The sequence below is a fragment of the Caloenas nicobarica genome, chromosome 1 (assembly GCF_036013445.1).
Source record: "Caloenas nicobarica isolate bCalNic1 chromosome 1, bCalNic1.hap1, whole genome shotgun sequence".
Lineage (NCBI taxonomy): Eukaryota > Metazoa > Chordata > Aves > Columbiformes > Columbidae > Caloenas > Caloenas nicobarica.
In genome coordinates, this window is record NC_088245.1 from 5,095,430 (window position 1) to 5,108,191 (window position 12,762).

The 12,762-nt window shown below is 46.0% G+C and overlaps 1 protein-coding gene across 1 annotated transcript in view; it reads right to left on the reverse strand.

Moving 5' to 3' along the window:
* The window catches only part of ITIH5 (inter-alpha-trypsin inhibitor heavy chain 5), a 45,944-nt gene extending 36,733 nt beyond the window's left edge, over nt 1–9,211 (reverse strand). Inside the window, exons 1-3 of the mRNA XM_065656048.1 lie at nt 9,009–9,211; nt 5,296–5,340; nt 1,050–1,213 (exon numbers count right to left, since the gene is read on the reverse strand). Of these exons, the coding sequence (XP_065512120.1) occupies nt 1,050–1,213; nt 5,296–5,340; nt 9,009–9,128 (329 nt within the window). The 5' untranslated portion in view covers nt 9,129–9,211. The remainder of the gene's footprint in view (nt 1–1,049; nt 1,214–5,295; nt 5,341–9,008) is intronic.
* Between the last annotated feature and the right edge of the window lie 3,551 nt (nt 9,212–12,762).

Sequence of the window (12,762 nt, forward strand, 5' to 3'; positions counted from 1 at the left end):
AGATTGTGCACACGTGAATAGGCTACATGCGCTGCCGGTGTAACTCTCCTGGAGTCCACTCGAGTCACTGAGACAGAAGCTGACTTAGAAGTTCCCTGGCTGGTTACACCGGCAGAGTACATTTTTAGTCCAACTGTTTACTTCTTTGAAATTCCAGTTCAGTAGGTAATCCCCAAAGCATAAGGATGAAAACCAGAATGCAAAGCAATTGGCAAGAATCTCAGTGAGCACTTTTTTTTTGTTTGGTCTTGGATCTACCATCTGTGTCAATACTCATGGTGACATTCAGGGTGACTGCTCTCAAGCAGCTGCCTCCCTGACTGAAATGCTTCTCACTGGAAATAAGTTACAGGGCCATGGATTTCATAAGGAAACAGCCCTTAACGTACATTTTGGTTGGCCACTGGCAAAAGACTGTTTTTCCTCCTGTTCAGTCCAAATTAAAGTTTTTCTAAAAGAGCGGGTCCCCTGTCTGCTACGGTCAGGTCCAAAATTATGGCCCCAATATCTACAAATAGAGACGATCTGAGCACAACCAAACCAAACATGTTTTTGAAATCAAGAAGTGACCAGAAGCAAGTGAACCTCTCTGCTAGTTGGACTTGACTCTCCTCCACTGACAGTGTGGAGAACCTGGAACAACAAGGAGCTTCTTATGCACCACAGTCTGGCAAGATAGCCATCATTGCTGAAACTTTAATTGGAAAGGTTTCTGAAGGCTAGGAGAGATTTTTCTGGTTCAAATCAAAGACAGTAGGAGAATGAAGCTGATAAAAGACACTCAGATAGGAAATAGAATAATCTTCTTCCCTATGTACATTGAGGACTTGAATCTTAGCATCCTGTCATCCAAGGACTTGCTCTGTGCTTTGGGGTCACAATAAGCCTCAGATGGAGTGTAACATCTGTGTGGTTTTATTTTTCCCAAAGAAATGCAAAAAGGCCTTGATAGAGTTCTACTGAGGTTTAGCCAGTTTTTGAAATCTCAGAGAGCTATCTGTGGGATGGGACAAACATCGTCTACCCACCTGTCAGCATTACTTACTTACATGGTAAAGTTGGAGATGAAGGCTGCAGCTGGGATCTGCATCTCAAACACACCTTCACGTGCCTCGGATCCGCTGTTCACCATCGTGCATGACACCGTGGTGAAAGCATACCGAGAAATGATTGTGGATTTCACAGTGAATTCAGACATCCGAGGCCTGGTTTCCTGCAGGTATCAAAAAGTTAGCCATTAACACTGGCAGCTAAATAACTCACCCCTTCCATGTTTTGGTGGCTTTAATACTTAGAATCATAAAGTTGGAAAAGACCTTCAAGATCATCAGGTCCAACTGTTAATCTAGCACTGCCAAGTCCATCACTAAACCATCTTCCTACGTGCCACATCTACACATCTTTTAAATACCTCCAGGGATGGTGACTCAACCACTTTCCTCGATATACTCCAGCAAATTACCACCTTTTGAGTATTAAACTCCTCTGTGAAAAAACACTCAACAACAGTCAAGGTGGGATTGCCCTCAAAATTTCAGGTGAACTGCAAAAGGTAAACCAGGAACATGGCACTGCTTTTGTTCACGCACAAGAGCAAAGGCCACAGTCATTCTCCAATGCTCAGGAAGGGTCTGGGAAGGATAAGAACCCTGATTATGCCAGTCTTTATGTTGTGAAGCACACTGGCAAAATCCACCTGTATCCTAAATTGCACCCTTCAGCTGCGACCATGTGAGAGGATCAGGATTAGTCCCTTATGGCCTGGGAAGAGAAGTCCAAATTATGTCTCCATAGGATCCAGAAATAACATCAGAGAAACTGCCCTGTGGACTGTGCATGAAGCAGCATCTTCAAATTCACACAGATCCGTAAGTCATGTAAACAGAAAAACTGCTGTCAGTGGAGTGGGTTGAGTTCGCCTCTGCTGAGAATTCATCCTGGAGGTCTCAGCCAATGGATGGAAGAGACTTAATAAGAAACACTGACACTGTGACGTCTCAGGCAAAATATTTTAAGCCTTTCAGCCCACACTGGATTCTTTCCAGCAGAGAAGCAGCAGAGACCGCAATGAATGACACATGATGTAGCAATAGAAGCTGAAAGCCAATTTCTGCTTCTTGGGAATGTGTTTTTGTTCACAAGCCCTGGGTTGGAGCATGTCTCCAGGCTAACGTGATTTTTTGACAGCAACATCTTCATGGAACTCAACAGTTTTCTTCCTGGAAGTCTTCAGTGTATTTAGCCATAAGCAGTCAGTGTAAAAAAACACTTCTGTATGTTGCCTTAAACAGTCAAAGACCAAACCCTCAAAAGCAGAAGGAAGCTGAAGAGTAAAATACATTGGAAATACAGAGGAACTTCACTAAGCCAAATAAACTGAAACTCTTCCTATTGAGGTTGATAAAAAGTCATAGCAACATAAGACTTGTGAAGACAAGAACATACTCTTCAACTGCACTTCCAGGCTCTTTTTCCAAACACAAACAAGTTTGACAAATAGCTTAACAAAGGGAGCAAGTGTTCACATAAGTATGAAACAAGAACATTTCTGTAGTAGCATCAGAAGTAGTATAATTACTGAGCATCCAACCAACCAAGCTGCTGGGCCGGTGAATTCCAGGCAAATGGAAGAATGAGGATCCACTGGAAACAAACAAAACTGTCAATGGACTTGAAATAAAGCCCCACCTGCGTACACTTCCAAGGCTTGGAAAGACTCTGACAAATGTGTCTCAGATGAATCCAATCATGGTAGATATTTTTAACAGCTGTAGAATGTGCGACGTGCTCTCTGTGTCCTTGATCATCCTGCTTAGCACAGGCTCAGCTCACACGGAGCACAATGGCAAGAAATTAGCACTTCCAGAGTGCGATTCATCTCACTAATTTGAGACAGCTCAGTGAGATGGATCTAGACTAGACACATCTGCTCAGATCTAATGACCCCCTCTTAGGCCACTAGCGGCTTTTACTCAGTCGTTGTTGATTAGAACTAGATCCTGCTGTTCTTAGGACCTCCCCTGTTACATAGGCATGGCTTTCCAGTCTCATTATCCTGAAGGTGGAGAGGATGGGGAGTTTTGATCAGAAGTAGTGTTGTAGGAACGTTTCCAGATATAATGAGCTGATGTTTCATGCAGTCTTCCATACCACTAATTTCCTGTAGCATAGCAAGAAATATAAAGAATTTAATAACAGAAGTAAAAGAAATAATCTGAAATACACCGAATTCTTTGGTACCAGATCTTCTGCATCCACTCCCAGGTTCTGCATTTCATCATAAGCTGTGGGTTCAAACATAGTTGACAGCTCAACAACAAAAGGGGGTCAAGACCTTTGCCTTTAGTTCAGATATAAGGTGGTTCTGCAGTGACAGATCTGACACTGAATCTAACACTGAATGCAGTGATGGATTCACCTGAACTCAGAAAGTCTTCAGAATATCACAGAGGGCATGGACATGGACTTTCTCTTTTTAAAACAAGAACATAATAATGGTTGTATTGGGTGAAAGCAAAGGCAGCTCTAACCCTGTAGCTTATCACTGGCAAAGATCAATAGTGCACCATTACAGAAGAGTGTAAAATCAGTCCAGTCTGCACTGATACTACCCTGAAATATTATCTCAGTTTTCAGTAATTTGTAACTGAAGGAACTCCTGAGCCAACGGTGATATTTTTGTACTTAGTAAGCCTCTGGATTTTTCTTCTATGACTTTACACAGCTGCTTTTTAAATACATGTAAACTTTTGGCATCCCCAACACCTTGTAGCAAGGAGTTCCACATCTTAATAATATTTCATATGAAGAACCACATCACCTAGAGCTTTTTTCTGTACCTACTGTTTGTTGACTTCAACTGATCTGTGTCATATCTCTCTATCCCACCGAACAAGCTCCAATTCTGATATCCTAACAGACTGAGGAATGGCAAAACCAAACAGCAACAAAAAAAAGACATTCAACACTTCTCCCTCTTCTTGGTGGATAGGAATTGCTGTTGAGAAAGCAAACACTGTATAAGGGCATCACGCACAACTAAGGATGAAAGAAGTGATTTATCTCCCCATCCCTGGAAGGGATCTGCCATTCCTTGTATACAGAAAATATAAACGTTGGGGGCAGAGGCAGTTTCCAAACAGGTTGCTAAGTCAGGCTTGGCGGGCAGCCCAAGTTCCAGTCTACAATTCTCCTGCGTTCCCTGGAGCTCTTGCACAATCCATCAGCGCCTGATGCTCTGACCTACAGCTGCACAAGCGCCTGTTTGTTTTCTCCACTTTTTATTAAGGCCTTCAGAAGATGAGAGGTAGCACAAAGGAAAAAAGCAAAACAAACCATTTGTTTAATATTATTATTACTGTGATTTATTATCTCTATTAAAAATAAAGCTAGGCAATGCCAAAGTGGCAGATAAGCACACTGCTATGAGGCAGGTTGGCTGGATGCTTTATGAAGGTGTCCTAGTGATTATGATGAACTGGGAGCTGAAATTTTCTTGCCAAACAAATGATTATATGCTTGTTTCCATCACATATTTGTGAAGACAGAAGAGAGCTGAAGATAAATGAAATACACTCCAAGCTTTTGCCTTTATCAGTTGCTTGCATCAAAACAAACTGACCGCATCTCAGATTAGAAGTAATACGCCAGTAATAAACCTGAGAGTTGCTCTCCGCTAGGCTGCTGATTCAAATTCATCAGAGATCAAAGGGATCGGAAGCTATTAACATGTGATGGCCAGAAAAATAACAGGCCATGAACAGCAATTTCACCGGCTGCCTCTTTAGCCAAATTTTTGATCTAAACTGTGCAACTCTCAGTGCAGCAGTCTAGCCAGATCTCACAGATTTGCTGTACATCTCATAATTCCAGTTTTACACCTTAAATTTTAGGTTCCCGTGCTGAAAGAAGGATATTGGCTTCCTTGTTCTCTTCCCTTCTTCAGTAAATTTTGGCCTCTGCATCAACAGAGAACAAGAGAGATCTTCAAATTTCAAAGCAAACTCTCCCTTTCTCTTCAAATTCAATGAGATTTCACCAGGCTTACATTCACTGCATGGTTAAGGTTTATAACCTCTCCAAATCTGGGGTTGAGAAGTTGTATTAGGAAGTATTAGAAGAACCTGTACCTGTTGCACCGACCAAAATGAAGATTTTTTTTTTACCTAGAATCTCACCTTACAATCACTCCCTGACATAGTTTATTCCTGGGCACAGGGATTTACACACACATACATACACACAGAACAAGTGTCATTCCCACAAGGTAAAATAAAGACACAGTGTGATACATACCAGCCTCTGCAAAAATTTGGCCTGCCTTGGAACACGACGTGCAACCTGCAAAGAGTTAAGGGAGTTAGTGGAGCCTACAGAAGACGTGTCACTTGTTTAAATCCAGACACGGGTTTGTGTGACTGATCACCCATAGCCAGGTTCAAATGTTCCTCTGGTTAAAATTAAAACCTAAATCTCTCCTATATTAACAGACCCATTGATCAAAGCTCAGCAGTGGAATGTGGCTCTTTTAGGCAAGGAGGTGCTGCTTGTTTTGCAAATGCTACATGTCAAGAAACCCTCTATTTGAAGACAGAGACCTCAGTCCTTAGCCCTAGACCTGGATGCTGTGTCTTGTCCCTGGAAGTATATTCCCTTATAGCTTCCTATGGAGTCTCACAGAGGCTCTGTGTCACTGTTTTTGTCCCATTGCATGGTATAGGGCACATGGTAAGGGCTGCTAAATGTTCCGCAACACTCATCAAATGCCACGCAGGACCCATCTACATCCTCAGGTAATTAAAAGCCAAAGCTTGAGCCGAGACCAGGTCAAAGCCTGGCACTCGCGGTGGGGCTTAGCAAACCTAACTCCATTCTGCTGCATGTGAGGACTTGCTTCGAGGGAGGACTTGTGTAAAGTAATGTTACAGCATCAGTTTTATTGATATTACCCGAACAGCAGATCTGTTGCCTAAAAAATCTCCACAGGTACTGTAGATTTGTTGTGCAGTGACAGAAAAGCACTAGTTATGTGCAAATAGGGAATAAAGATATTTAAACTCAGCCACAGATTTTATAAAGTGCTTTACCTACGACGACACAATCATACTCCTTGTGTTGCCCTTCACAACTACTGCTCTCACTTCTTCCCTGCACATGGCGTCTCAGCTTAGCAACTTCTCCAAATTAAATCCCTCCCCAAAACAGAGAGTTCAAGTCTCTTTTCAATGAGGAAAGCCAAGAGACTTCTAAAATGTCAGTTAAACTCTGGAGGGCAGATGAATGCAATGATGTTTTTTACCTGATTTGCCCTTTCTGTTGATTTACACTGAAATAACAGCATTCCTTGTCAAAGAGATGATTTTTATCTCTGTTTATATCATGCATTGCAAAGCTCAGGAAAGCCCAATGGAGAAATTAAACACTCTGCTCTGCTAGAATCATTATTTCCTTCTTCATTATTTTAGCCAATATCTTGTAAAATTAGAATCACAGAAAAACAGCCGAGTGGAAGAGAGGAAAGGAGAGAAGAGGAGAGGAGAGGAGAGGAGAGGAGAGGAGAGGAGAGGAGAGGAGAGGAGAGGAGAGGAGAGGAGAGGAGAGGAGACATTGTCTGCAGTTTAAATTTTGGAAGAAACTTTCTGTCTAGGTCTGTTATCTCAGGCAAGCAAAACATCTCAGGAGCCTGATGTGGAAGGCCGCAGAGTCTCCATCACTGTAGATTCTTCAGAACAAGCCAGAGAAATGTCTGTGAAGTTGGTCCTGCTTGGAGCAGAGGCATGGATGAGAGATCAGTGCCTCTCAGTACTTTTTAAACTAAAGGATTACCTATTGGAACAAATCCACCTGTCATCCTGTATGGAAGGGCCACAACGGCTTTTACTGACTAATTGGTGAAACTAGAAATTTTGTCACTGGTTTCACATCCATTTTGTTTTCTTTCTGTTTTGCATAAGAAGGCTTTGTATGACTTGGCTCCTTCAAAAGCTTCCTTCTAAAGTCTTGAGGCTAACCAGTAGACACTCTTAAGTAGCTAAGGATGACCACATAACAGTATTCTGTTTGCTGGGACTTCATGACTACTGCCAAAGCACTGCTGCAGGGTTTATGGTAATGATCGGTCCACCAAAGTGTTTTGAATCAGCCAGCTTCACTAGCATCATCTAATGGAACAATTTCCAAGTTCCCATCAACCTGTACCTTTAAAACGTTCCAAAGCACTCGTTAAAGCCCAATAATTGCTAGTAGTGACCCCATAGCTGTTGCCATCTGCTAGTCTTAGCATGGTATACAGAGGATAAGCTGGGCAGTAGTAACCATCTACCTGTGAAGAACTGTCCAGAACTACCTGTAGCGAAAGGGTAATAACTAGCAACCTTGTCAGCTACCTTAGCAGAGTGGTCAATCACTGGATGAACCAACAAGCGATCCACAGTCATTGCAAACACCATAATCCTGCAAAGAGTTGTGTCTGTACTTGCTTTTGTGTAGCAAGATCCTCCCAAGATGTCACAGCTAAACACAGCCCTACCTGCTCTCCAGAATCTGTCAGAGGTTCATTTATAGTGTGGTTTGATGATCTAGGGAAGCATCTGCCTGTTCTTAACCTGGCTCATGTGTTCAGTGAGGATGGACAGATGTCGTCTTCTAGATTTGGCTGTCCCAGGGGACTGGATCACCACCTCTACTCATAAATCACCGCTTTTCTGTTGGAAGTTACTTCTGCCACTGAGCAACACAGCTGCTGTGAAAACACCCTCATTTGCCTCAGGCAAGATCAGCCAGGTTATATCAACACTGTGAGCCAGTTGCCTGATCTTCACAACTGATTTTCCCCCTAAAGCTGATAAGTGAGAGTTCCCAGATACCACTCCACTGGCAGGACAGTGGTGGAGATATTCTCTCCTGCTTGGACAGGTGGGTCTGCAAGATGATGTTGGTTCGTGGCTGAATTCCGCAACAAGGAATATGTGTTCACAACAATCTGGACTGACAATGAAGTTGCTGAGGTCCTCATAGTGGAGAGAAATGGGCAGTTCTGGAGAGAGATTCTTCCCGTTCTGAGTGGGATGAGCGACTGAATGACCAGTACATACAAATAAATATGGAGAGTCTCACTCTTCCTGCTTACTGTATGGCAGTAGACACCAAATACAGGCATTCAGTGACATTTTGGACATGCCAGGGTATCCCACCCGGCCTCCAAGAAGGCACAGGTCCTCCATAGGTCCTGCATCTTATCTGCCATTCCCACATGGATGTCTCAGATATTACAGAGCCTCTGAAATCTGATCAAATTTAGATGACTGACTGATGCCCTAAGTGACCTAAAGTCACACATGGTATCTGTTATGGACCTGAAGGATGTGAGCACAGATCTGAAGGCCTTTTAAATCACAGCCTCCCAAACCACCACCCAAACTCTCTCGCTAACTTGAAAAAAGTTTATTTCTCTTTCAGACCCATTTCCCCAGAAAATCTAAGCCACACAATAATACAACATAACAGTCCTCACTTTGCAGAACAAATTTTTTTTCTCTTCTGGTCAAGAAGCATTTTACAAGCTGAAATTCCCAAGGTTCGTTTTATCCAGCATGAGTTAAAAATCAAGTGTGGTAAGACTGAGACCATAATCATAAAAAACTTTCCTCTGAGCCCGAAATACTCTGAATTACTCAGACTGGCACACGGCCAGGGCATTGCGTTAACTCCCTTGTCCCTGCAAAATGTCTCGTTAGCACAGCTATGGGGTTGTCAGCCTTGAACCCATCCCCTGACAGCAGCACCCGTCACGGGAGGGTGTCGGTGCTTTCATGGCTTAGCACCTCCAACAACTGCCTTACTCGTTAGTAGTAACCTCCCACGGAGCTGAGCTGCTGCCACAGCCATGGGATGGGTGCAATAAATGCGTTTTTAGCAGACTGCCCTGTGTGTCAATACTGATGGTTGAAAAGGGACAAGCCAGCCCCGGCCACCAGATGCTCCCCAATGACGACCGCCTTGAAACCTACTTGCTCCATGATGCTGTAGTCTGCCAGCAGCTTCTCTTCCAGGTACCTCGCCATCAGCTCCGAGTCAGGCTGCCCCGCCGAGGTGGAGAAGCCCCAGCAGAGCCACAGCCAAAGGATCATGGTGGAGGGGGACGGCGTTTTTGGGGCTCCTGCCCCGCAGGTGAGAGGAAAACCCCGCTGCCTGCAGCTGCTGCCTGCGCTGCCGGACGGGCTGCGAGGAGGCTGACAGGAGACGAGACGAACCCACCCTCTTCTCCTCCTTCCCAGCTCAGGACCAGCCCCTTTTCCACTCCGTGCTGCCAGGACCTGCTGCGGATCCTTGCAGGGTTTCCATCCTGCAGCTACTCCCCTCAGCAGGGGGCCCCGTGGACCTTCATGTCCCTCTCAACACCACCCTCATCCTCAGCCCCCATCTCGCCTCGTGTGACACAGAGCGGTGGCTCTGAGGGTCCCTGAGGTGCTGCCGGCTGTGGTTTTGGCACCAGCAGCTCCCCAGCCCCGTGGTGGCCGTCGGCGGGGGGGAAGGCCGAGGAGACATTTCCTCCACCTGGCTGGGGGCTGAGGCATGGCCGCTGCCACAGAGCGGCCACCTGAGGGGCTGGTGCCAGGCGCTGGTGGGAGCTGGAAGAACGCTCTGGGCTGCCAAGGTGTCTCCTCATGGGCCCAGCCATGGCAATGGGCCGGTCTGAGTAGCTTACACCACAGTCCATATAAAGAAGCACCTTCCTACGCACTCCCTTGGGGAGTGCAATCTAAGGACATGCTTCAAGGCTGGGGGTTTACCCAGGAGGGGTAAAACCCTTCCGTTTCATGCTCTCTGAAGGAACAGCTTTTCCTGCTCCGCGATCTGTTTGTGAAAGCTGCCCCAGGGCCCACCATCCCGGAGCAGGGCAGGGCTCCCTCCACGCCCTCTCCTCGGCACCCCGCCGGGCGCCCAGGTGCCTCCCCGCTGGCAAAGATGCCTGAGACCTGTACTTTCTCTCCTCTCTGGTCATCTTGACTCCACTTCTCAGCTGGGCAAAGCTGAGGCGAGACTCCCCCTCTTCCCTTTGATTCCTGGAGGCAGAGCCCTCTCGTCCCCCACCAGCCCCAGGGTGAAGGCGGCTGCCGGCTGCCCAGGCTGGATCCCAACCGCTCGGCTGCCAGGGACATTCCCCGGGCACCGCTGTGCCAGCTGGCACCGACCCGACACGTCTCATCCCCGGGCGTTCGGGAACTTGCATCTGCAGCACTCACCTAGCCCCAAATTAGACGCATCTGCTATTTGTTTTTTCTATGCCATCAGTAACTTCTTAAACTCAGTCATTCCTTTTTGTTCGGCTGTTGCACAGGATCACAGAATGAATCACAGAATGGCTGGGGTGGGAAAGGACCTCTGGAGATCATCTAGCCCAACCCACCTGCTAAAGCAGGTTGTTGTTGTTGTTTTTTCAGGTGCTAAGTGCTGCACACACAGCCTCTCAGGATCTGAACCACTGTATTTTCTTTTTGCTTTCCAGCTCTGGGACATCAGGGACTGAAGCTGTTTTTCCTTCAGCTCCAGTCCACAGCAGCGACACTCCAGTGAGTGGCTTGATGTCTCTCTAACCTTACTGGGATGTATAAACACAGCCTTGGGCCACTGAAGTTTGTCATTCTGAACAGACACATGCACACTCGCCTGAAAGAATATCACAGAATCACAGTATGGTTGGGGTTGGAAGGGACCTCTAGAGATCTAGTCCAACCTGCCTGCTAAAGCAGGGTCACCAGAGCAGATGGCACAGGAATGCATCCAGGTGGGTTTGGATGTCTCCAGAGAAGAAGACTGCAGTAAGAGCATATGTCCTGGGAGTATTATGTCCCCCAAATCTAGCATGGGTAAAGGAGGAGCAGGAAGGTGCCTGCCCTCCATTCAGAAGGGATGAGGGGAGCTGGAGATGGAATAAAGGGAAGGGATAATGAGGTCAACACCTTTGGAACTTCCCTTCAGTAAATCGATGGCTCAGACATAGGCTGAGACCACACCATGTTCACGCACAGGCCCCTTCTGGCATTGCCAGCAGGAGGGAAGGAATCAAAAGCCTGGCCAGTCGCTCTCCCACTGGGACCAGCCCACCACTGGCACGTGCAAAGGCTCCTGGTGTAGCCACATCCCCGATGGGAGCTGTCGAGCTGGGCAGCACCGCAGGGTATAACGAAGGGCTTATGTGGCTGGAGAAGAGAAGATGGTAGGAGAAAGCTGGAGAAAGGCTGGAGCAGGATGCTTCAGGCCGCCAGAGATACCCCAAATGGTTGCTGTGCTGATGGAGTCCCTGATAGAAGATAGTCAAGGCATTATCTTCAGCTCCTCACCATTTCAAAGGGAGATGGAAGAGGGCTCAACCATCCAGCTGGAAATCAAGAAAGGCTTCAAAGCAAAGGTACAGGCTGAGACCTGGTTTAAGGGCATACAAAAAATAATTCGAAGTATTTTTCATCTGTGTCCAGTTTGCTTCATCTCCTGCATGTCTTGTCTACCTCCGACACAGAAGTGTACAGGAGAAGGATGATAAGCAGGGTTGTAGCCTCTTGTGCCCTCACTAGTGACATTGGGGTGGGCTTTTCCTCAACCTGCTCTCTCGTTATTTCACTAACCAGGGGACACGGATGAACAAAAGTCTTGCAGCATATGCTTAGAAATGCTGGAAACAGGCATTTAAAACTACGTATAGGCTGATTTTCCTGCTGTTTTGGAAAATCTAGGGGAAACCAGGGGGCCCCTGTAAAAGCAAGTCAAAACTACCCTGCCTACTCTATAGGTAGCGGTGCTTCTCCCATCGCACAGGTGAGGAGCTAAGGCACAGACTAAATCAAAACAGTAAGACAATGCAAAGATATTACAGTAAAGCTGATCCTAACCACATCTGGTGAAAGAAGGTAATTCAGACCAAAACAGGACCCTAGAGCAGGTACAGGATGACTAATAGGTATAAGAGAATGAGCTGGGAGAAACACAGTCCTTCCCAAAGTGATTACGAGTAGCCAGTTCTGCTCATGCTCTCCTCAGCGGGGGCACATAAGGACACAGCACATAGTAAATAAGACTAAGGTGTGTTTTAACATGGTTCGGATGCAGTTAGGTTTGGTGAGTGAACATGAAGCCCGAGGTCTCGATTGTTCACATTATCCCCCTCCTTGGTCTCCTGATTTTGGGAGGAACATGGCAGGCACTGTTCTGGGGTTGCCATTGGAAACTGAATTAAGCAATTACCCATGTGTGTTCATATTAGACATGTTTGGTGCTGACTTTTGCTGACTTAGCAAAATGAGCAGCTGTTCTTTGGGTGGGAACTGAACAAATTAAATTGCCTGGCATGCCCATGGCCAGCACAACCTCAGAGCTGAGCTTCCACACGTATTTCATCTGGAATGGATCATATTATGTCAAGGAATCGCTCTGTGTTTACATACAAACACGTGCACATTGGTGATGCTTTGCCTTCACACATCTGCATCCTATTTTTCCGTGCAAGGCTCATGGGTAGGACTAGTCTTCCTCATTTTCACTATACCAGTTAAATAAACCCTGTGGGGAGTGCTGAAGCTAAATAAAATGTCGGCACCTTCTAGCTCAAGAGCAGGGGTTTTCTAGATTCCAGACTGAAGCTGAGGGAACAAGATCAGAGCTGGATTTGGTCATAAGATCAGTACCATGGCTGCATGGATTCATAAATTAAAGGCTTCCTGTTCTCTATTCTTCTAGGTAGAAGAATGGAATGCCAGACTCCCACCT